A 25,431-nucleotide genomic window follows, 5' to 3' on the forward strand; every position below is an offset into this window, starting at 1 on the left:
TCCCATACAATGGCTATGGACATACAGACTCTGCCCTCTCCCATACCATTGCGATGGACATAGACTCCGCCCTCTCCCATACAATGGCGATGGACATGAAGACTCCGCCCTCTCCCATACCATTGCGATGGACATGCAGACTCCGCCTTCTCCCATACCATTGCGATGGACATGCAGACTCCGCCCTTTCCCATACCATTGCAATGCTCCGCCTGCAGTGGCCTTTTCCAGGGTCTCGCCTTTTTTTTGGCCTACGCATCATCTGAGGTCCTTGCTGGGAACATAAATGAAACGCACACTCGTGATGATGCAAGAGACAGGCGGGTACGCGCTTCGCCTAATCACTTCAAGATCTGGGAGGCTTGCAAGTTATAGATTGTGAGAAAATAGCTGCAGAGTCTTGGAGGAAAGGAGGGGGGGGGTAGGGGGAGGGGATTTCACAGGAAGTCGCTCTCTTTGCTCTGAACGTTCGGCTGAGAATAAGGCTTTACCCCAGAGATGGTCAATCTTTATGGACAGCGCATCCTCAGGGGGACAATATGGAGGAGTACAGACCAGGACCAACCACTTCCTTTACTCCAAGCCAAGGGGGGAGGGGGTCACAAGGTGGGCCGGCTTGTTCAATGCTACTGTCTGCCATCTGTACAAGCAGCATCGAGCGAGGAGGAGGAGTGATAGAGGCCGGAGAAAGATCATTGGAGAACCTCATGAAGAACACCGAGGGGACTCGTAGAAAGGGGACACGTGGAGGCTTAGTGTAAAAATAAATGTAATTTTGCAGGCAATGGTGGGTGTCGGGGGGGGGGGGGGGGGGGGAGGAGTAGCAGGGTGTGCCCGGGTCTCTCACTGGCGCACTTTGCCTGGCACATAATTCCTATCGATCGTCTCGTCCTGTAAGAACATATGGAGGCAACGCTCGTTCTGGGCAAGCGGGTGTCCTGCGATCCTGCGAGGGGAGAAAATACAAAACCGTCACTAAGAGCAGAAATATTACCGAGAAAAAAAAACAGACAACTTTGGGTGCATTGGAGTTCCCACGTCCCCAATCCCGCCAGGAAGCTGACACTGCACTCTTCACAGGCACCGAGACATTTCCTGATCTACGCATTTCCTGTGATTAGCAGAGTGCAGTGTCAGCTTCCTGGCGGGACAGGGGACGTGGGAACTCCAACACGCCCGAGACCATCTCTACTGTTCAGCACGTCTCTGCAATACATAACCCCCCACCCCCTTCATCTCTGCAATACATAAACCCCCCCCCCCCCTTCATGCTTTAACCACTTGACGAACCCCCCCACCCCCAGCCTTTTTTTTGGCACTTTTTGTTTACATGCAACAATCAGTATTTTTTGCTAGAAATTTTCTTAGAACCCTCAAGCATTATATATAAAATTTTTTGAGCAGAAACCCTAGAGAATAAAAATTGCGCACACTCGTGGAATGGTCCCAGACCCCTCAACTGCACTTCAATGTATTCAAATTGCCGAAATCTGCATTTTTTAAATACTGACTTTTTTCTTTTTCAATCGGCGCATCGCTCTCGGCTCCTTTTAGTTTTTATTACTCGTGGCTGCCGGGGGGGGGGGGGGGGGGGGTTGTGAGGGGGTGAGTATACCCCCACACATCAACGTCCCCACAGCACCCCCCGGTTCAAGGGGGCGCCAGGCAGCCCATATGCCCACCCCCCGGTCAGCCAGTCTCGAGTAGGCCCCAAAGCCGTGGCCTAAAGTTTGGGCCCGATCCGGTCGCGGGTCCGCCGTCAGCTCTATCAGCAGTTTCGGACAGCTCGAAAGACCACCGTGACTGTTAGAGGGGCTGGGGGAATGGAAGGGAACCCTGGGGTCCGACCATCCCAAGGAGCGGCCCACGTCCACCCCGAGACCGCTAGAGCTATGGGGGGGACACTACTCACCATACCAACGGCATTGGGTGGGTGCCACTCCGGACAGACTACCTCTCCACTTGAGGTGGGAGTGTTGACGGCCAAGGGGTACGCTGCGACTCAGGCCAAAATCGGGTCGCGTGCGTCCCGGCGAGGTGTTTCACTCGCAGGCTAACCCCCTTCCATAGGGGCTCTGTCGTGACGAGGCATAGCGCTGGGCTTTAACCTTCACACGCTCGCTGGTCAGACTGGATCTAGCATATCCAGTCCAAAACCCAGGCCGGCTATTGATTGCAGTTCCCCCAGGAACACAACTAGCTTAAAAAAATTAATTTTTAACAAAGGTGCCCTTTAAAATAAAAAGGACAAGCTAAGACCGAAGTCCTAGCCGGGAACTAGGTCCTACTCCTAAACTAGGCAGAAACAAACTGAGGGCTATAGCAGGGTGTGTAGGGTTATGCCTGCAGGGACTGCCCACATAGGCGTGGTAAAGCTTTTTCCTGCCTAGTGTCCTACTCTTGTAGGGGGCAGCATAACCCAATGGTCAAGAAGATATGGAGCTGCGTCTGTCAATGATAGAGAAATTGTGCTTAGGCATTTAGATTGGTTTTACCCTTAGGTGTGAAGGGGTTAAAGGTGCAGTTTGCTGTGCAATCCTGATGGGTGACAATCACATGGTAGTTAGGGTGCCCAAATGCTCGTCACACGTGTTGCAGCGATTGCCGCGCGTTTTGGAATGGCGGTGACTCAGATTTCGAATTACGAAGTGTGAATGAGGCTTACAGTAAGAACGAGAGGTGAGAAGACATTACTTGTTTATAAACTGCTCCAAGCCTTGTCGTCGCTCTTCAATGAATGACTCTTCAAAAATTCCTTCATCTCCTCGAAACGGGAGCTGTCTCTTCAGTGCTTTCCCGGGTAATGGAGGAACCACAATCTAGAAAACACGAAATCACAATGGACACAACTGTTACATTGTAGAGGGAGCTTAACGTCTCCTTCACCGACCAACACAAGCCAACTAGATATTGGTAGTTATTGTACACACACTTTATGGCCCATCATTGGTGGTCACCTATTGCACTGAGGGTGTTGGACATCCCATTTCAAAACCATGGACAACAATATGGAGTTGACTTCCCCCATCCTTAATTTTGTAGCTATACCTGCCTTCACTCTTCTCTCTTCTGAGAAGACACAAGAGTCCATCCTTAATTTTGTGGCTTTAACACCCTTACCCTTCTGAGAAGGCACAAGAGTTTGGAGGGTGTCTGTGGGAATGCGTACCCATTTGTGATACGGATGTTGGATCAGAAGACCATCAGCATTCCGATTCATCCCAAAGGTGTTTAGTAGAGTTGAGGTCAGGGCAGGACACTCTACATTTTCCATGGCCTTAACCCTACTGAACACCTTTGGAAGGGTAGGACCTGATCCCAAAAGGAGTTGGGATTGTTGGATGAGACTAGTTGGCCCACATGTTGGGCCCTTACATTGGGCACCAAAGAAAAAAGACCTGACTCACCATTAGCGATTCAATTCATCCCAAAGGTGATCAGTTGGGATGAGGTCAGGGCTCTGTACAGGACACTCGCCTTCCTCAATGTCCTCAACCCTACTGAACACCTTTGGGAGGGTAGGACCTGATCCCAAAGGCGTACATAGGGGTTAAGGGCAGGTGCTGATGTAGGATGAGACTAGTTGGCTCACATGTTGGGCCTCACATTGGGCACCAAAAAAAAGACCTGACTCACCATCAGCAATCCAATACACCCCAAAGGTGTTCAGTAGGGTTGAGGTCAGGGCTCTGCGCAAGACACTCACCTTCCTCCATGTCCTCAACCCTACTGAACACCTTTGGGAGGGTTAAGGCCTGTACACGCAATAAGAAAATCAGAAGTAAAATTTCTTCTGACGAACAATCTGCCAATTTTCGGATCGTTAGTTTAGTGCTTTTGACAGGCAATTACGAATTTTCGTACGACAAAAGCTAAATGCGCAGGCTATGAAAATTAGATCGTACGTGAACACAATCAAACCAACTAGATATTGGTAGTTATTGCACACAGACTTTATGGCCAATCATTGGTGGTCACCTATTGCACTCATATGAGGGTGTTGGACATCCCGTTCCAAAACCATGGCCAACAATATGGAGTTGACTTCCCCCATCCCTAATTTTGTGGCTATAACATCCTTCACTCTCCTGAGAAGAAACAAGAATTTGGAGGGTGTCTGTGGGAATGTGTGCCCATTTATGATACTGATGTTGGATCAGAAGACCATCAGCATTCCGATTCATCCCAAAGGTATTTAGTAGAGTTGAGCTCAGGGCAGGACACACTACATTCTCTATGGCAAGGATCCTCAAACTACGGCCCTCCAGCTGTTGTGTAACTACACATCCCATGAGGCATTGTAAAACACTGACATTCCCAGACATGACTAGGCATGATGGGAAATGTAGTTCCTGAACATCTGGAGGGCCATAGTTTGAAGACCCCTGCTCTATGGCCTTAACCCTACTAAACACCTTTGGGAGAGTAGAACTTGATCCCAAGGGCGTTACGTAGGGTTAAGGGCAGGTACTGATGTTGGAGGAAATTAGTTGACTCACATGTTGGGCCTCACATTGGGCACCAAAAAAAAAAAAAAGACCTGACTCGCCATCAGTGATCCAATTCATCCCAAAGGTGATCAGTAGGGATGAGGTCAGGGCTCTGTGCAGGACACTCACCTTCCTCCATGTCCTCAACCCTACTGAACACCTTTGGGAGGGTAGGACCTGATCCCAAAGGCGTACATAGGGTTAAGGACAGGGGGAACACAATCATGCTGGAACAGAAAAGGGTCTTCAAACTGTTACCAGGGTTGGAAGAGCACCATTGTCTACAAAGTCTTCGTATAATAACACCTGACCTCATTTGGAGGGGAGGTTCACATACTTTTGGCCATATTGTATACATCTTTCAACCTTTCCAGTGGAAAGCCTTCATGAAATCAGACCTGGCTCCATATCTCTAATACATATGGTCTCTGAATCAGGAGATACATGGGTATATAGCCGGTCAGTACTTGGTGTCTGGTTTGCTCACCTTACTGTCCCTTTCGAGTTCATTCTTCAACCACTCGAAGTCGCTGTACCGCCTCCGGACGCAGGAATCCTTCAGTTTAAAGATTGGCAGGTTTGTCTAGAGAAAATAACATTCATATCAATGCTGATCACCAACGTTCTATTTACTTACAGTCACAGGATTATCAAACCCATGACACGAATACAAAACAGCGACAAAAGATGAAACGGCGGATGAAGTCTTCTGCATTTATTTTATTTAACCAGAAAAAGGAGATAATGAAAAATTTTGTCATGCCGGCAATTTCATTCTCTCCCTACTGGAGCTGTCACCCAAAAATTAACGTTACCCCTATATTCAATTTAATTGCACGGTTTTATATTTTTTTTTTTAGGGTGGGGTAAACGCATCCTAGGAGGTGACAGGACTCTCACCGCAATCAGCAATCTTGTAAACGCACATTAAGGGGCCATCAAGAAATCACAACCAGCTCCCGCACCCATTTGTTTGAGGCAATTACCTCTTATATTACCAATTACCTCTTATATTCTGAGGGCTACAAATGAGGCGATAACCTAGAGAGGGGTAAACTTTAACCCTTTCCCACTGACTGTGTATGTATATATGTGGCCTCATGGAGGAGGGTGTTTATCCATGGGGGCCGCAAATGTGTGTCTCTTTGTGCTGGTAGTGCGCTCTCAGGTCTCCTACTAACGTACGGGACCCAGGAATCCAGGTACTGGGTCATCGGATTGCTGGGATAGCCTCTAATTGGCTATCACAGCGATCAGTCACGGTAAGCCCGCCCCTGTGTTTACTTTACAGGATCCATACTAGAATCCATTATATACATATGGGATCCATCCTAGAATACATTGTATCCATACAGGATCCATCCTAGAATACATTGTATCCATACAGGATCCATCCTAGAATCCATTGTATACATACAGGATCCATCCTAGAATCCATTGTATACATACAGGATCCGTTCTATAATACATTGTATACATATAGGATATACAGTCAGGTCCATAAATATTGGGACATGAACACAATTCTAATCTTTTTGGCTCTATACACCCCCACAATGGATTTGAAATGAAACAAACAAGATGTGCTTTAACTTCAGTCTTTCAGCTTTAATTTGAGAGTATTTACATCCAAATCAGGTGAAAGGTGTAGGAATTACAACAGTTTGTATATGTGCCTCCCACTTTTTAAAGGGACCAAAAGTAATGGGACAGATTAACAATCATAAATCAAACTTTCACTTTTTAATACTTGATTGCAAATCCTTTGCAGTCAATTACAGCCTGAAGTCTGGAACGCATAGACATCACCAGAAGCTGGGTTTCATCCCTGGTGATGCTCTGCCAGGCCTCTACTGCAACTGTCTTCAGTTCCTGCTTGTTCTTGGGGCATTTTCCCTTCAGTTTTGTCTTCAGCAAGTGAAATGCATGCTCAATCGGATTCAGGTCAGGTGATTGGCTTGGCCATTGCATAACATTCCACTTCTTTGCCTTAAAAAACTCTTTGGTTGCTTTCGCAGTATGCTTCGGGTCATTGTCCATCTGCACTGTGAAGCGCCGTCCAATGAGTTCTGAAGCATTTGGCTGAATATGAGCAGATAATATTGCCCGAAACACTTCAGAATTCATCCTGCTGATTCTGTCAGCAGTCACATCATCAATAAATACAAGAGAACCAGTTCCATTGGCAGCCATACATGCCCACGCCATGACACTACCACCACCATGCTTCACTGATGAGGTGGTATGCTTTGGATCATGAGCAGTTCCTTTCCTTCTCCATACTCTTCTCTTCCCATCACTCTGCTACGAGTTGATCTTGGTCTCATCTGTCCATAGGATGTTCCAGAACTGCGAAGGCTTTTTTAGATGTTGTTTGGCAAACTCTAATCTGGCCTTCCTGTTTTTGAGGCTCACCAATGGTTTACATCTTGTGGTGAACCCTCTGTATTCACTCTGGTGAAGTCTTCTCTTGACTGTTGACTCTGACACACATACACCTACCTCCTGGAGAGTGTTCTTGTTCTGACACACATACACCTACCTCCTGGAGAGTGTTCCTGATCTGACACACATACACCTCCCTCCTGGAGAGTGTTCCTGATCTGACACACATACACCTACCTCCTGGAGAGCGTTCTTGATCTGACACACATACACCTACCTCCTGGAGAGTGATCTTGATCTGACACACATACACCTACCTCCTGGAGAGTGATCTTGATCTGGCCAACTGTTGTGAAGAGTGTTTTCTTCAACAGGGAAAGAATTCTTCGGTCATCCACCACAGTTGTTTTCCGTGGTCTTCCGGGTCTTTTGGTGTTGCTGAGCTCACCGGTGCGTTCTTTCTTTTTAAGGATGTTCCAAACAGTTGATTTGGCCACACCTAATGTTTTTGCTATCTCTCTGATGGGTTTGTTTTGTTTTTTCAGTCTAATGATGGCTTGCTTCACTGATAGTGACAGCTCTTTGGATCTCAGATTGAGAGTTGACAGCAACAGATTTCAAATGCAAATAGCACACTTGAAATTAACCTTTTATCTGCTCCTTGTAAATGGGATAAGGAGGGAATAACACACACCTGGCCATGGAACAGCTGAGCAGCCAATTGTCCCATTACTTTTGGTCCCTTAAAAAGTGGGAGGCACATATATAAACTGTTGTAATTCCTACACCTTTCACCTGATTTGGATGTAAATACCCTCAAATTAAAGCTGAAAGTCTGCAGTTAAAGCACATCTTGTTTGTTTCATTTCAAATCCATTGTGGTGGTGTATAGAGCCAAAAAGATTAGAATTGTGCCGATGTCCCAATATTTATGGACCTGACTGTATTATATAATACATTGTATACATACAGGATATACAATGAATGTCAGGTCTCTGATGTAAAAAATAAAATAAAAGACAAAAAAATAATTTCAGAACTTTTTTCACCTATAAATGTGACCTATAAACTGTGCAGCTCAATTGAAAAACAAACTAAAATCTTTTTTTTTTTTTGGGGGGGGGGGGCGAGTAAATAGATACCCATGCTTCAAAACTGTGCACGCTCGTGGAATGGCGACGTACATTGGTATTTAAAAATCCCCATAGGTGACACTTTTACAGGTGACCAGTTTAGAGTTACAGAGGAGGTCTAGTGATAGAATTATTGCTCCCACTCCAACGATCGCGGCGATACCCTTGAACACCGTTTACATATGTGGGCGGGACTTGCAAATGCATTTGCTTCTACGGGGGTCAAAGAGACCTCACACCTCACATCTATACTAAAAAAGAAAGAAAAAAACAAACAAAAAAAAAAAAGACCTAGCTCACATCTACATAAAAAAAAAGCAAAAAAGTAATTTTTTTTTAATGATGAAAAAAAATGGGCTCTTTAAGGCCGATGGAAGGAAGTGACGTATGACGTCACTCCAGTCCTCCAAGGCCCTCACTCCACTTCCTGCCTGAGAGGAGGGAAGACCGAAATAACCCCAGTATTTAACGTCAAAGTCCCGATGTAAATACACACTGGGCGGTCCATAAGTGGTTAAATTGCCTCTAATCAACCCCAAATAAAGTTCAGCTGTTCTCGTAGGTCTTTCCTGATATTTTCTTAGCCGCATCCTACAGCAAAAGCCATGGTCCTCAGAGAGCTTCCAAACCATCAGAGGGATCTCATTGTTAGAAGGTATCAGTCAGGAGAAGGGTCCAAAGCAAAGGGTCTCCCAGCCCTCCTCCCGAGACCTTCATTGCTCTCCCAGCCCCCCTCCCGAGACCTTCATTACTCTCCCAGGCCCCCTCCAGAGACCTTCATTACTCTCCCAGCCCCCCTCCAGAGACGTTCATTACTCTCCCAGCCCTCCTCCCCAGACCTTCATTACTCTCCCAGCCCCCCTCCAGAGACCTTCATTACTCTCCCAGTCCCCCTCCAGAGACGTTTATTACTCTTCCAGCCCCCCCCTAAAGAGACCTCCATTATTCTCCCAGCCCCCCTCCAGAGACCTTCATTACTCTTCCAGCCCCTCTCCAGAGACCTTCAATACTCTCGCAGCCCCCCTCCAGAGACCTCCAATATTCTCCCAGCCCCCCTCCAGAGACCTTCATTACTCTTCCAGCCCCTCTCCAGAGACCTTCAATACTCTCCCAGCCCCCTCTCCAGAGACCTCCATTATTCTCCCAGCCCCCCTCCAGAGACCTTCATTACTCTTCCAGCCCCTCTCCAGAGACCTTCAATACTCTCGCAGCCCCCCTCCAGAGACCTCCATTATTCTCCCAGCCCCCCTCCAGAGACCTTCATTACTCTCCCAGCCCCCCTCCAGAGACCTTCAATACTCTCGCAGCCCCCCTCCAGAGACCTCCATTATTCTCCCAGCCCCCCTCCAGAGACCTTCATTACTCTTCCAGCCCCTCTCCAGAGACCTTCATTACTCTCCCAGCCCCCCTCCAGAGACCTTCATTACTCTCCCAGCCCCCTTCCAGAGACCTTTATTACTCTTCCAGCCCCCCCCCCCGTCCAGAGACCTTCATTACTCTCCCAGGCCCCCTCCAGAGACCTTCATTACACTCCCAGCCCCCCTCCAGAGACCTTCATTACTCTCCCAGCCCCCCTCCAGAGACCTTCCTTACTCTCCCAGTCCCACTCCAGAGACCTTCATTAGTCTCCCAGCCCCGCTCCAGAGACCTTCATTACTCTCCCAGACCCCCCCCCCCCCCTCCAGAGACCTTCATTACTCTTCCAGCCCCCCCCCCTCTCCAGAGACCTTCATTACTCTTCTAGCCCCCCTCCAGAGACCTTCATTACACTCCCAGTCCCCCTCCAGAGACCATTACTCTCCCAGCCCCCTCCAGAGACCTTCATTACTCTCCCAGCCCCCCTCCAGAGACCTTCAATACTCTCGCAGCCCCCCTCCAGAGACCTCCATTATTCTCCCAGCCCCCCTCCAGAGACCTTCAATACTCTTCCAGCCCCTCTCCAGAGACCTTCATTGCTCTCCCAGCCCCCCTCCAGAGACCTTCAATACTCTTGCAGCCCCCCTCCAGAGACCTCCATTATTCTCCCAGCCCCCCTCCAGAGACCTTCATTACTCTTCCAGCTCCTCTCCAGAGACCTTCATTACTCTCCCAGCCCCCCTCCAGAGACCTTCAATACTCTTGCAGCCCCCCTCCAGAGACCTCCATTATTCTCCCAGCCCCCCTCCAGAGACCTCCATTATTCTCTCAGCCCCCCCTCCAGAGACCTTCATTATTCTCCCAGCCCCCTCCAGAGACCTTCATTACTCTCCCAGCCCCCCTCCAGAGACCTTTATTACTCTTCCAGCCCCCCCCCCCGTCCAGAGACCTTCATTACTCTCCCAGCCCCCCTCCAGAGACCTTCATTACTCTCCCAGCCCCCCTCCAGAGACCTTCATTACTCTCCCAGCCCTCCTCCCGAGACCTTCATTACTCTCCCAGCCCGCCTCCAGAGACCTTCATTACTCTCCCAGCCCCCCTCCAGAGACCTTCATTACTCTCCCAGCCCCCCTCCAGAGACCTTCATTACTCTCCCAGCCCCCTCTCCAGAGACCTTCATTACTCTCCCAGCCCCCCTCCAGAGACCTTCATTACTCTCCCAGCCCCCTCTCCAGAGACCTTCATTATTCTCCCAGCCCCCCTCCAGAGACCTTCATTACTCTCCCAGCCCCCCTCCAGAGACCTTCAATACTCTTGCAGCCCCCCTCCAGAGACCTCCATTATTCTCCCAGCCCCCCTCCAGAGACCTTCATTACTCTTCCAGCCCCTCTCCAGAGACCTCCATTACTCTCCCAGCCCCCCTCCAGAGACCTTCAATACTCTCGCAGCCCCCCTCCAGAGACCTCCATTATTCTCCCAGCCCCCCTCCAGAGACCTTCATTACTCTTCCAGCCCCTCTCCAGAGACCTTCATTACTCTCCCAGCCCCCCTCCAGAGACCTTCAATACTCTTCCAGCCCCCCTCCAGAGACCTTTATTACTCTTCCAGCCCTCCCCCGTCCAGAGACCTTCATTACTCTCCCAGCCCCCCTCCAGAGACCTTCATTACTCTCCCAGCCCCCCTCAAGAGACCTCCATTATTCTCCCAGCCCCCCTCCAGAGACCTTCATTACTCTTCCAGCCCCTCTCCAGAGACCTTCATTACTCTCCCAGCCCCCCTCCAGAGACCTTCAATACTCTCCCAGCCCCCCTCCAGAGACCTCCATTATTCTCCCAGCCCCCCTCCAGAGACCGTCAGAAGCTATTGAGTAAAATAGTCCCTCCCGTTTCCGTAGTGGGGTCCTCATACTTCCTATGGCTGCTATGTACATACGGTGGCCAACAGACATCCAGCTGGACATTGCTAGGACAACATATCTAAAAAAGCTGTATAAGGCCCAAAAATTCTGCCTGTCTGCCTCCCGTGTGCCCCCCATTCACTCGCCGTTTCTCTGTCAATCAGATACAAGGCACAAGTAGGGCAACAGCAGGCTGACAACACTGACCCCAATATGTGACACAGGGTCTCAATGTAGTCACCCCTCAACAAAAATTACCAATACTGGTGGGACATCCGGGAAAATAACCACAAGGCCTTTGCAGGGGTATTATACTCCCCCCACTGCCTCTGTGTGTGCCATGGATAGATATGACCCCTCCCCCCCCTGCTCTATGGGGGTATTCTACTCCACCACTGCCTCTGTGTGGACCAAGGATAGATATGACCCCTCCCCGCTCTATGGGGGTATTCTACTCCACCAGTGCCTCTGTGTGCCAAGGATAGGTGCCCCAGATATGACCCCTCCCCCCCTCCTCTATGGGGGTATTCTACTCCACCAGTGCCTCTGTGTGCCAAGGATAGGTGCCCCATATATGACCCCTCCCCCCCTGCTCTATGGGGGTATTCTACTCCACCAGTGCCTCTGTGTGCCAAGGATAGGTGCCCCAGATATGACCCTCCCCCCTGCTCTATGGGGGTATTCTACTCCACCAGTGTCTCTGTGTGCCAAGGATAGGTGCCCCAGATATGACCCTGCCCCCTCCTCTATGGGGGTATTCTACTCCACCAGTGCCTCTGTGTGCCAAGGATAGGTTCCCCAGATAGACCCCTCCCCTCCTGCTCTATGGGGGTATTCTACTCCACCAGTGCCTCTGTGTGCCAAGGATAGGTTCCCCAGATATTACCCCTCCTCTATGGGGGTATTCTACTCCACCAGTGCCTCTGTGTGCCAAGGATAGGTTCCCCAGATATTACCCCTCCTCTATGGGGGTATTCTACTCCACCAGTGCCTCTGTGTGCCAAGGATAGGTTCCCCAGATAGACCCCTCCCCTCCTGCTCTATGGGGGTATTCTACTCCACCAGTGCCTCTGTGTGCCAAGGATAGGTTCCCCAGATATTACCCCTCCCCTCCTGCTCTATGGGGGTATTCTACTCCACCAGTGCCTCTGTGTGCCAAGGATAGGTGCCTCAGATATGACCCTGCCCCCTCCTCTATCGGGGTATTCTACTACACCAGTGCCTCTGTGTGCCAAGGATAGGTGCCCCAGATATGACCCCTCCCCCACCTCTAAGAGGGTATTGTACTCCCCCACTGTCACTGTGTGTGCGATGGAGATAGATAGTACCCCGTCTCCCGGGACTCCCCTCCCATACTCCCCTCTCCCGGTTCCCCCCCTCCCTGGTTCTCTCCTCTCCCAGTTACACAACCCCCCCGATTCTTCATTCCCTGGTTCTCCTCTCTCCCTCTCCACGGTTCTTGTGCCCCCTCTCCCGATACTCCCCTCCCTGGTTCTCCTCTCTATCGGTTCCCCCCTCCTGGTACCCTCCCGCTTTCCCCCGGTTCTCCTCTCTTCCACTACACCCCTCCCACTCTCTGGTTCTCCAATTTCCCGCCCCCCCCTCCCCCAGTACGCCCACTCTCCAGTTCTCCACTCCCTGTCCCAGTTCTCCCCTCCACTGGTACTCCCCCTCTTCGGTTTTCCACTCTCCCTCTATGGTTCTAATGTCCCCCTCTCTGGTTCTTCCCTCCCCGTTACTCCCAGGTTCCCCCTCCCGTTCTCCTGGTACTCCCTTCCCTGTTATTCTCCCAGTTCCCCTCTCCCATTCTCCTGATACTGCCCTCCCCATTACTCCCCTCCCCGGTAGTCCCCTCCCATTCTTCCAATACTCCCCTCCCCGGTAGTCCCCTCCCATTCTTCCAATACTCCCCTCCCCGGTAGTCCCCTCCCATTCTCCCTGGTGCTCCCCTCCCATTCTCCCGATGCTCCCCTCCCCTACCCTCCCCATTACTCCCCTTCCATTCTCCCTGGTACTCTCCTTCCTGGTACTCCCCTCCCATTCTCCCGGTACTCCCCTCCCATTCTCCCGGTACTCCCCTCTCATTCTCCCGGTACTCCCCTCCCATTCTCCCGGTACTCTCCTCCCATTCTCCCGGTACTCTCCTCCCATTCTCCCATTACACCCCTCCCATTCTCCCGGTACTCTCCTCCCATTACACCCCTCCCATTCTCCCATTACTCTCCTCCCATTCTCCCGGTACTCTCCTCCCATTCTCCCATTACACCCCTCCCATTCTCCCGGTACTCTCCTCCCATTCTCCCATTACACCCCTCCCATTCTCCCGGTACTCTCCTCCCATTCTCCCGGTACTCTCCTCCCATTCTCCCATTACACCCCTCCCATTCTCCCGGTACTCTCCTCCCATTCTCCCGGTACTCCCCTCCCATTCTCCCGGTACTCTCCTCCCATTCTCCCGGTACTCCCCTCCCATTCTCCCGGTACACCCCTCCCATTCTCCCGGTACTCCCCTCCCATTCTCCCCTCCCATCCCTCCCATTCTCCCGGTACTCTCCTCCCATTCTCCCGGTACACCCCTCCCATCCCTCCCATTCTCCCGGTACTCTCCTCCCATTCTCCCCTCCCATCCCTCCCATTCTCCCGGTACTCTCCTCCCATTCTCCCGGTACTCCCCTCCCATTCTCCCGGTACTCTCCTCCCATTCTCCCGGTACTCCCCTCCCATTCTCCCGGTACTCTCCTCCCATTCTCCCGGTACTCTCCTCCCATTCTCCCGGTACACCCCTCCCATTTTCCCGGTACACCCCTCCCATTCTCCCGGTACTCCCCTCCCATTCTCCCGGTACACCCCTCCCATTCTCCCGGTACACCCCTCCCATTCTCCCGGTACTCCCCTCCCATTCTCCCGGTACTCTCCTCCCATTCTCCCGGTACTCCCCTCCCATTCTCCCGGTACTCTCCTCCCATTCTCCCGGTACTCTCCTCCCATTCTCCCGGTACTCTCCTCCCATTCTCCCGGTACTCCCCTCCCATTCTCCCGGTACTCTCCTCCCATTCTCCCGGTACACCCCTCCCATTCTCCCGGTACACCCCTCCCATTCTCCCGGTACTCCCCTCCCATTCTCCCGGTACTCTCCTCCCATTCTCCCGGTACTCCCCTCCCATTCTCCCGGTACACCCCTCCCATTCTCCCGGTACTCTCCTCCCATTCTCCCGGTACTCTCCTCCCATTCTCCCGGTACTCTCCTCCCATTCTCCCGGTACTCCCCTCCCATTCTCCCGGTACTCTCCTCCCATTCTCCCGGTACACCCCTCCCATTCTCCCGGTACACCCCTCCCATTCTCCCGGTACTCTCCTCCCATTCTCCCGGTACTCCCCTCCCATTTTCCCGGTACTCTCCTCCCATTCTCCCGGTACACCCCTCCCATTCTCCCGGTACTCCCCTCCCATCCCTCCCATTCTCCCGGTACTCTCCTCCCATTCTCCCGGTACTCCCCTCCCATTCTCCCGGTACTCTCCTCCCATTCTCCCATAACTCTCCTCCCATTCTCCCGGTACTCTCCTCCCATTCTCCCGGTACTCTCCTCCCATTCTCCCATAACTCTCCTCCCATTCTCCCATAACTCTCCTCCCATTCTCCCGGTACTCCCCTCCCATTCTCCCGGTACTCTCCTCCCATTCTCCCGGTACTCTCCTCCCATTCTCCCATTACACCCCTCCCATTCTCCCGGTACTCCCCTCCCAATTCCCCTTCCCCGGTACCTCCATCCCCCTCTCTGGTCCCCCCTCCCCTGTACTCCTCTCCCATCCTTCCGGTTCCCCCTCTCGGGTATCCCCCTCCCCCTCTCCCGGTACTCACCCTCATGCGGACCTCGTACACGGTGTACCGGTTCCTCCCCACCCCCACCGTCTGAGGGTTGAAGATGTCGATCTCCAGGAAGTTGCTCGGCGGTCCGTAGGCGTCGGTCAGGTCCTGAGGTTTGGAGTTGAGGCGGCGGGTATCCGCCACCGTGGCGTCCGACATCCTGCACCGAGACCCACCGACCGACACACCCGGCCCGGAGAGATCACCGCGCATGCGCACACCGGACCGAGCCGCATTATCCGAGAGGAGGAAGCACTGCGCATGTGCGAGACTGGAGGGGCGGAGCAGAGAGAGACAGACTGGGAGGAGAGGGGACTGCGCATGTGCGGGGCTGGAGGAGAGGGGGAGATGGGATGGAGGGCACTGAATGTGTGGGAGAAAGGGGGAGGAGATTCTGAATATACTTTGTTTAAGGGGAGGGGTTTATAGTGAGTATACTTTGTGGAGCTGTGTACAGTAATATACTTTGGGTTCGTTTTTTTTGGGTTGGGGAATGGTGGATGGTTTGCACACTATTTTTTTTTTGGGGGGGGGGGTGTATGCTGAGTATACTTTGTTTAAGAGGAGGGGGGGGTATCAAGACTTTTATTTTTTAGGGTGGGGGGTTATTTCATTGGGGGAGGAGCTGTATATGGTGTCTATACTTCTTTCTATGTGTGTAAATAATGTGGAGAACGTATCTTCCCCACCCCGGTGTGTGTAGGGAGTGTGGAGGACGTATCTTCCCCGCCCGGTGTATGTAGGGAGTGTGTAGGACGTATCTTCCCCGCCCGGTGTGTAGGGAGTGTGGAGGACGTATCTTCCCCGCCCGGTGTATGTAGGGAGTGTGGAGGACGTATCTTCCCCGCCCGGTGTGTGTAGGGAGTGTGGAGGACGTATCTTCCCCACCCCGGTGTGTGTAGGGAGTGTGGAGGACGTATCTTCCCCGCCCGGTGTGTGTAGGGAGTGTGGAGGACGTATCTTCCCCGCCCGGTGTGTGTAGGGAGTGTGGAGGACGTATCTTCCCCGCCCGGTGTGTGTAGGGAGTGTGGAGAATGTATCTTCCCCGCCCGGTGTGTGTAGGGAGTGTGGAGGACGTATCTTCCCTTCCCGGTGTATGTAGGGAGTGTGGAGGACGTATCTTCCCCGCCCGGTGTGTGGAGGACGTATCTTCCCCGCCCGGTGTGTGTAGGGAGTGTGGAGGACGTATTTTCCCCTCCCGGTGTGTAGGGAGTGTGGAGGACGTATCTTCCCCACCCCAGTGTGTGTAGGACGTATCTTCCCCGCCCGGTGTATGTAGGGAGTGTGGAGGATGTATCTTCCCCGCCCAGTGTGTGTAGGGAGTGTGGAGGACGGATCTTCCCCTCCCGGTGTGTGGAGGACGTATCTTCCCTTCCCGGTGTATGTAGGGAGTGTGGAGGACGTATCTTCCCTTCTCGGTGTATGTAGGGAGTGTGGAGGACGTATTTTCCCCTCCCGGTGTGTGTAGGGAGTGTGGAGGACGTATCTTCCCCGCCCGGTGTATGTAGGGAGTGTGGAGGACGTATCTTCCCCGCCCGGTGTGTGTAGGGAGTGTGGAGGACGTATCTTCCCCGCCCGGAGTGTGTAGGGGAGTGTGGAGGACGTATCTTCCCCGCCCGGTGTGTGTAGGGAGTGTGGAGGACATATCTTCCCCGCCCGGTGTGTGTAGGGAGGGTGGAGGACATATCTTTCCCCCCCCGGTGTGTGTAGGGGAGGGTGGAGGATGTATCTTCCCCTCCCAGTGTGTGTAGGGAGTGTGGAGGACGTATCTTCCCCGCCCGGTGTGTGTAGGGAGTGTGGAGGACGTATCTTCCCCGCCCGGTGTGTGTAGGGAGTGTGGAGGACGTATCTTCCCCGCCCGAGTGTGTAGGGAGTGTGGAGGACGTATCTTCCCCGCCCGGTGTGTGTAGGGAGTGTGGAGGACGTATCTTCCCCGCCCGGTGTGTGTAGGGAGTGTAGAGGACGTATCTTCCCCGCCCGGTGTGTAGGGAGTGTGGAGGACGTATCTTCCCCGCCCGGTGTGTGTAGGGAGTGTAGAGGACGTATCTTCCCCGCCCGAGTGTGTAGGGGGTGTGGAGGACGTATCTTCCCCACCCCGGTGTGTGTAGGGAGTGTGGAGGACGTATCTTCCCCACCCCGGTGTGTGTAGGGAGTGTGGAGGACGTATCTTCCCCGCCCGGTGTATGTAGGGAGTGTGTAGGACGTATCTTCCCCGCCCGGTGTATGTAGGGAGTGTGGAGGACGTATCTTCCCCACCCCGGTGTGTGTAGGGAGTGTGGAGGACGTATCTTCCCCGCCCGGTGTGTGTAGGGAGTGTGGAGGACGTATCTTCCCCGCCCGGTGTATGTAGGGAGTGTGGAGGACGTATCTTCCCCGCCCGGTGTGTGTAGGGAGTGTGGAGGACGTATCTTCCCTTCCCGGTGTATGTAGGGAGTGTGGAGGACGTATCTTCCCCGCCCGGTGTGTGGAGGACGTATCTTCCCCGCCCGGTGTGTGTAGGGAGTGTGGAGGACGTATTTTCCCCTCCCGGTGTGTAGGGAGTGTGGAGGACGTATCTTCCCCACCCCAGTGTGTGTAGGACGTATCTTCCCCGCCCGGTGTATGTAGGGAGTGTGGAGGATGTATCTTCCCCGCCCAGTGTGTGTAGGGAGTGTGGAGGACGGATCTTCCCCTCCCGGTGTGTGGAGGACGTATCTTCCCTTCCCGGTGTATGTAGGGAGTGTGGAGGACGTATCTTCCCTTCTCGGTGTATGTAGGGAGTGTGGAGGACGTATTTTCCCCTCCCGGTGTGTGTAGGGAGTGTGGAGGACGTATCTTCCCCGCCCGGTGTATGTAGGGAGTGTGGAGGACGTATCTTCCCCGCCCGGTGTGTGTAGGGAGTGTGGAGGACGTATCTTCCCCGCCCGGAGTGTGTAGGGGAGTGTGGAGGACGTATCTTCCCCGCCCGGTGTGTGTAGGGAGTGTGGAGGACATATCTTCCCCGCCCGGTGTGTGTAGGGAGGGTGGAGGACATATCTTTCCCCCCCCGGTGTGTGTAGGGGAGGGTGGAGGATGTATCTTCCCCTCCCAGTGTGTGTAGGGAGTGTGGAGGACGTATCTTCCCCGCCCGGTGTGTGTAGGGAGTGTGGAGGACGTATCTTCCCCGCCCGGTGTGTGTAGGGAGTGTGGAGGACGTATCTTCCCCGCCCGAGTGTGTAGGGAGTGTGGAGGACGTATCTTCCCCGCCCGGTGTGTGTAGGGAGTGTGGAGGACGTATCTTCCCCGCCCGGTGTGTGTAGGGAGTGTAGAGGACGTATCTTCCCCGCCCGGTGTGTAGGGAGTGTGGAGGACGTATCTTCCCCGCCCGGTGTGTGTAGGGAGTGTAGAGGACGTATCTTCCCCGCCCGAGTGTGTAGGGGGTGTGGAGGACGTATCTTCCCCGCCCGGTGTGTGTAGGGAGTGTGGAGGACGTATCTTCCCCGCCCGGTGTGTGTAGGGAGTGTGGAGGACGTATCTTCCCCGCCCGAGGTGTGTAGGGAGTGTGGAGGACGTATCTTCCCCGCCCGGTGTATGTAGGGAGTGTGAAGGACGTATCTTCCCCGCCTGGTGTGTGTAGGGAGTGTGGAGGACCTATCTTCCCCGCCCGGTGTATGTAGGGAGTGTGAAGGACGTATCTGCCCCGCCTGGTGTGTGTAGGGAGGGTGGAGGACATATCTTCCCCGCCCGGTGTGTGTAGGGAGTGTAGAGGAATTATCTTCCCCGCCCGGTGTGTGTAGGGAGTGTGGAGGACGTATCTTCCCCGCCCGGTGTGTGTAGGGAGTGTGGAGGACGTATCTTCCCCGCCCGGTGTGTGTAGGGAGTATGGAGGTCGTACCTCCCCCGCCCGGTGTGTGTAGGGAGTATGGAGGATGTATCTTCCCCGCCCGGTGTGTGTAGGGAGTATGGAGGACGTACCTCCCCCGCCCCGGTGTGTGTAGGGAGTATGGAGGACGTACCTCCCCCACCCGGTGTGTGTAGGGAGTGTGGAGGACGTATCTTCCCCACCCGGTGTGTGTAGGGAGTGTGGAGGACATATCTTCCCCGCCCGGTGTGTGGAGGACGTATGTTCCCCGCCCGGTGTGTGTAGGGAGTGTGGAGGATGTATCTTCCCTGCCCAGTCTGTGTAGGATGTATCTTCCCCGCCTGGTGTATGTAGGGAGTGTGGAGGACGTATCTTCCCTGCCCGGTGTGTGTAGGGAGTATGGAGGACACATCTTCCCCACCCAGTCTGTGTAGGGAGTGTGGAGAATGTATCTTCCCCGCCTGGTGTGTGTAGGGAGTGTGGAGGACGTATCTTTCCCGCCCAGTGTGTGTAGGGAGTGTGTAGGACGTATCTTCCCCGCCTGGTGTGTGTAGGGAATGTGGAGGATGTATCTTCCCCGCCCGGTGTGTGTAGGGAATGTGAAGGACGTATCTTCCCCGCCCGGTGTGTGTATGGAGTGTGGAGGATGTATCTTCCCCCTGCCCAGTGTTTGTAGGGAGTGTGGAGGACATATCTTCCCCGCCCGGTGTGTGTAGGGAGTATGGAGGACATATCTTCCCCACCCAGTCTGTGTAGGATGTATCTTCCCCGCCTGGTGTATGTAGGGAGTGTGGAGGACGTATCTTCCCTGCCCGGTGTGTGTAGGGAGTATGGAGGACACATCTTCCCCACCCAGTCTGTGTAGGGAGTGTGGAGAATGTATCTTCCCCGCCTGGTGTGTGTAGGGAGTGTGGAGGACGTATCTTCCCCACCCAGTTTGTGTAGGGAATGTGGAGGATGTATCTTCCCCGCCCGGTGTATGTAGGGAGTGTGGAGGACGTATCTTCCCTGCCCGTTGTGTGTAGGGAGTGTGGAGGTCGTACTTTCTCCGCCTGGTGTGTGTAGGGGGGTATGGAGGATGTATTTTCCCGCCCTAGGTGTGTAGGGAGTGTGGAAGACGTATCTTCCCCGCCCGGAGTGTGTAGGGAGTGTGGAGGACGTATTTTCCCCGCCCAGTGGGTGTAGGGGAGGGTGGAGGATGTATCTTCCCCACCCAGTCTGTGTAGGATGTATCTTCCCCGCCCGGTGTGTGTAGGGAGTGTGGAGGACATATCTTTCCCACCCAGTGTGTGTAGGGAGTGTGTAGGACGTATCTTCCCCGCCCGGTGTGTGTAGGGAATGTGAAGGGTGTATCTTCCCCGCCCCGTGTTTGTAGGGAGTGTGGAGGACATATCTTCCCCGCCTGGTGTGTGTAGGGAGTGTGTAGGACATATCTTCATCACCCGGTGTGTGTAGGGAGTGTGGAGGACGTATCTTCCCAGCCGGGAGTGTGTAGGGAGTGTGGAGGACGTATCTTCCCTGCCCGGTGTGTGTAGGGAGTGTGGAGGACATATCTTCCCTGCCCGGTGTGTGTAGGGAGTGTGGAGGACGTATCTTCCCCGCCCGGTGTGTGTAGGGAGTGTGGAGGACGTATCTTCCCCGCCCGGTGTGTGTAGGGAGTGTGGAGGACCTATCTTCCCCGCCCGGTGTGTGTAGGGAGTGTGGAGGACGTATCTTCCCTGCCCGGTGTGTGTAGGGAATGTGGAGGACGTATCTTCCCCGCCCGGTGTGTGTAGGGAGTGTGGAGGACATATCTTCCCCGCCCGGTGTGTGTAGGGAGTGTGGAGGACATATCTTCCCCGCCCAGTGTATGTAGGGACTGTGTAGGACATATCTTCCCCGCCCGGAGTGTGTAGGGAGTGTGGAGGACGTATCTTCCCCGCCCGGAGTGTGGAGGACGTATCTTCCCCGCCGGGAATGTGTAGGGAATGTGGAGGACGTATCTTCCCCGCCGGGAGTGTGTAGGGAATGTGGAGGACATCTCTTCCCCACCTGGTGTGTGTAGGAAAAGTGGAGGACATATCTTCATCACCCGGTGTGTGTAGGGAGTGTGGAGGTCGTATTTTCCCGCCCGGTGTGTGGAGGACATATGCGTCAGTCCAAATTGGGCCCAATTAGCCATTTTCCCTCCCCGGTGTCATGTGACTCGTTAGTGTTACAAGGTCTCAGGTGTAAATGGGGGGCAGGTGTGTTATATTTGGTGTTATCGCTCTCACTCTCTCATACTGGTCACTGGAAGTTCAACATGGCTCCTCATGGCAAAGAACTCTCTGAGGATCTGAAAAAAAGAATTGTTGCTCTACATCAGGGGTGGGGAACCTTTTTTCTGCCAAGGGCCATTTGGGTATTTATAAAATCATTCGGGGGCCGTACAAAATTATCAACTTAAAAATGTGCCTGTTATATTTGGTCAAACATTTTATTAACTCATCCCTAATGTGATGGCTGCAACTGCTTCTCTTTGGTGAGGTGGGTGATGTTAGCTGGTATTGATGATGTTGCTACTCGCAACAGGTTTTCCAGGTTTGCGTCGGTCAGTCTGGAGCGCAGTCGACTTTATGGTGGTAAGTTTTGAAATGAACTGCTGGCAGGTAATGCTGGTGGGCATAGCTGGCTGGTACTGCTGGTGGGTACAGCTGGCTGGTACTGTTGTGGGTACTGCTGGCTCAGGCTGGTACTGCTGGCTTGTACTGTGTTGTGGGTACTGCTGGCTCAGGCTGGTACTGCTGTGGGTATTGCTGATTCAGGCTGGTACTGCCTTGGGTACTGCTGGCTCAGGCTGGTACTGTGCTGTGGGTACTGCTGGATGGTACTGCTGGCTCAGGCTGGTACTACTGGCTAGTACTGCTGGCTGGTACTGCTGGCTCAGGCTGGTACTGCTGTGGGTACTGCTAGCTGGTACTGTGCTGTAGGTACTGCTGGCTGGTACTGTTGTGGGTACTGCTGACTCTGGCTGGTACTGCTGTGAGTACTACTGGCTCTGGCTGGTACTGCTTTGGGTACTGCTGGTTCTGCTGTGGGTACTGCTGGCTCTGGCTGTTACTGCTGGCTCTGGCTGGTACTGCTTTGGGTACTGCTGGTTCTGCTGTGGGTACTGCTGGCTCTGGCTGTTACTGCTGTCTCTGGCTGGTTCTGGCTGGTACTGCTGTGAGTACTGCTGGCTCTGGCTGGTACTGCTGGCTCTGGCTGGTACTGCTGGTTCTGGCTGGTACTGCTGTGAGTACTGCTGGCTCTGGCTGGTACTGCTGGTACTGCTGTGAGTACTGCTGGCTCTGGCTGGTACTGCTGTCTCTGGCTGGTACTGCTGGTTCTGGCTGGTACTGCTGTGAGTACTGCTGGCTCTGGCTGGTACTGCTGGTACTGCTGTGAGTACTGCTGGCTCTGGCTGGTACTGCTGTCTCTGGCTGGTACTGCTGGTTCTGGCTGGTACTGCTGTGAGTACTGCTGTCTCTGGCTGGTACTGCTGGCTCTGGCTGGTACTGCTGGTTCTGGCTGGTACTGCTGTGAGTACTGCTGGCTCTGGCTGGTACTGCTGGCTCTGGCTGGTACTGCTGTGTGTGCTGCTGGCGGGAAATGCTGGCTAGCAGCGGTGCTGTGCTGGAGGAAGAGGTGAGGTTTCCTGTATTTGTCACAGGCGGAGTGCATTTGATATCACTCCGCCTGTGACTCACTCAGACTGTCACAATGGAGCTGGAACTATACAGGAAGCATTGGCTCCATTCTGACAGATCAGCTGAGAGACACAGACTAAGCTGCACCGGGGGCCGTACCAGATGACTTCAAGGGCCGCATACGGCCCCCGGGACATAGGTTCCCCACCCCTGCTCTACATAAAGATGGCCTAGGCTATAAGAAGATTGCCAAGACCCTGAAACTGAGCTGCAGCACTGTGGCCAAGACCATACAGCGGTGTAACAGGACAGAACACTCAGAACAGGCCTCTCCATGGTCCACCAAAGAAGTTGAGTGCCGTACTCAGCGTCATATCCAGAGGTTGTCTTTGGGAAATTGACGTATGAGTGCTGCCAGCATTGCTGCAGAGGTTGAAGGGGTGGGGGAGGGGTCAGCCTGTCAGTGCTCAGACCATACGACCATAAAACAGATATCAGCTCAATTTATACTTCAATATTTTTATTTATCAATATTCAGGACACCAAAATGAGCTCAGTCACTGCTAGGAGGAGGAGCAGGGTGGGATGAGCTGTTACTGAGAGGCAGGAGCTGAGCTGCTGGGAGAGATAAGCTGTTACTGGAGGAAGGAGCTGAGCTGCTGGGAGGAAGGGGCTGAGCTGCTCGGAGGGATGAGCTGTTACTGGGAGGAAGGAGCTGAGCTGCTGGGAGGAATGAGCTGTTACTGGGAGGGAGGCACTGACCTGTTGGGAGAGATGAGCTGGTACTGGGAGGGAGGGGCTGAGCTGCTTGGAGGATCTGATCTACTGGGAGGGAGGAGCTGAGCTGCTGGGAGAGATTAACTGGTACTGGGAGGATGGAGCTGAGCTGTTACTGGGAGGGAGGAGCTCAGCTGATGGGAGGGATGAGCTATTACTGGGAGAGATAAGCTGGTACTGGGAGGGAGGAGCTGAGCTGCTGAGAGATGATCTGTTACTGGTAGGAAGGAGCTGAGCTGCTGGGAGGAATGAGCTGTTACTGGGAGGGAGGCACTGAGCTGTTGGGAGAGATGAGCTGGTACTGGGAGGGAGGAGCTGAGCTGCTTGGAGGATCTGATCTACTGGGAGGGAGGAGCTGAGCTGCTGGGAGGGATGACCTGTTACTGGGAGGGAGAAGCTAATAAGAAAATACTTGAAATTCAGTGCTTCTGCTTTTATATTTACGGATGACTTCCTCCACAGTGAGTGCAACTACAGAGGTCAGTGACGATCCATAGCCAAGCCACAGGGTCAGTTGTCCTTAACAGCCCCCTCCCCCACAGTGTGACCCCAAGAGATCCGTTCAGCTAAGGACACATTCAATGTACACCCCCTACCCTCCACTGCTCAGTCATTCCTGAGGCCGGTCTGTACAGCTGAGCTCACTATAAGTACCAATGAACTGGAGAAGGGAAGTGTGGGGCCCCAACAGGGACTAGTGGGCCCATCTGTCCTCGCCACACTTTGTGCTCTCTGGGGTCCCTCTGTCCTCACCCCCACATTAGGCCCTTCTCTGTCTTCCCCTCCCCCATACTGGGCCCCTGTGCCCTCCTTTCCCCCACACGGGGCTCCTGTGTCCTTACCTACCCTACCATGGGCCCGTGTCCTCCCCTCGCCTACATTTGGCCCCTGTATTCTCCCCTCCCCACATTGGGGCCCTGTGCCTTCTCCCCTACAATTGGCCCCTGTATTCTCCCCTCCCCACATTAGGCCCCTCTACCCTCTTCTCCCCTACAATGGGCCCCTGTTCCCTCCTTTTCCCTACATTGGGCCCCTGTGCCCTCTCCTACATTGGACCCCTGTACCCTCTTTTCCCCACACTGAGCCCTTGTGCTCTCCTTTCCCCCACACTGGGCCCCTGTGTCCTCCCCTACAAAGGGCCCCCATGCCCTCCTTACCCCATACTGGGCCCCTGTGTCCTCCCCTACAAAGGGCCCCCATGCCCTCCTTACCCCACACTGGGCCCCTGTGTCCTCCCCTACAAAGGGCCCCCATGCCCTCCTTACCCCCACACTGGGCCCCTGTGTCCTCCTTTCCCCCACATTGGGCCCCTGTGTCCTCCTTTCCCCCACACTGGGCCCCTGTGTCCTCCCCTACAAAGGGCCCCTGTGTCCTCATTTCCCCTACATTGGGCCCCTGTGTTCTCCTTTCCCCCACACTGGGCCCCTGTGTCCTCCCCTACAAAGGGCCCCTGTGTCCTCATTTCCCCCACATTGGGCCCCTGTGTCCTCCTTTCCCCCACACTGGGCCCCTGTGTCCTCCCCTACAAAGGGCCCCTGTGTCCTCATTTCCCCTACATTGGGCCCCTGTGTCCTCCTTACCCCACATTGGGCCCCTGTGCCCTCCTTTCCCCCACACGGGGCTCCTGTGTCCTTACCTACCCTACCATGGGCCCTTGTGCTCCCCTCGCCTACATTTGGCCCCTGTATTCTCCCCTCCCCACATTGGGGCCCTGTGCCTTCTCCCCTACAATTGGCCCCTGTATTCTCCCCTCCCCACATTAGGCCCCTCTACCCTCTTCTCCCCTACATTGGGCCCCTGTTCCCTCCTTTTCCCTACATTGGGCCCCTGTGCCCTCCTTTCCCCCACACGATGCTCCTGTGTCCTTACCTACCCTACCATGGGCCCGTGTCCTCCCTTTGCCTACATTTGGTCCCTGTATTCTCCGCTCCCCACATTGGGGCCCTGTGCCTTCTCCCCTACAATTGGCCCCTGTGCCCTCCTTACCCCACACTGGGTCCCCATTTCCTCCCCTACAAAGGGCCCCCATGCCCTCCTTTCCCCCACAAAGGGCCCCCA

At 53.9% G+C, this 25,431-nt stretch overlaps 1 protein-coding gene across 1 annotated transcript; it reads right to left on the reverse strand.

Annotated features, from left to right (window-relative positions):
* Nucleotides 1-255: 255 nt before the first annotated feature.
* On the reverse strand, nt 256-15,375 carry SNX12 (sorting nexin 12). The gene is made up of 4 exons (XM_082263365.1): nt 15,121-15,375; nt 4,978-5,073; nt 2,695-2,819; nt 256-946 (listed from the first exon to the last, which is right to left on the reverse strand). Exons 1-4 carry the CDS (start codon nt 15,337-15,339, stop codon nt 844-846), a joined length of 543 nt encoding a protein of 180 aa, XP_082119491.1. The 5' UTR covers nt 15,340-15,375; the 3' UTR covers nt 256-843.
* Nucleotides 15,376-25,431: the final 10,056 nt, after the last annotated feature.

Source organism: Pelophylax lessonae (assembly GCF_965119305.1).
Source record: "Pelophylax lessonae genome assembly, chromosome: 7".
NCBI lineage: Eukaryota > Metazoa > Chordata > Amphibia > Anura > Ranidae > Pelophylax > Pelophylax lessonae.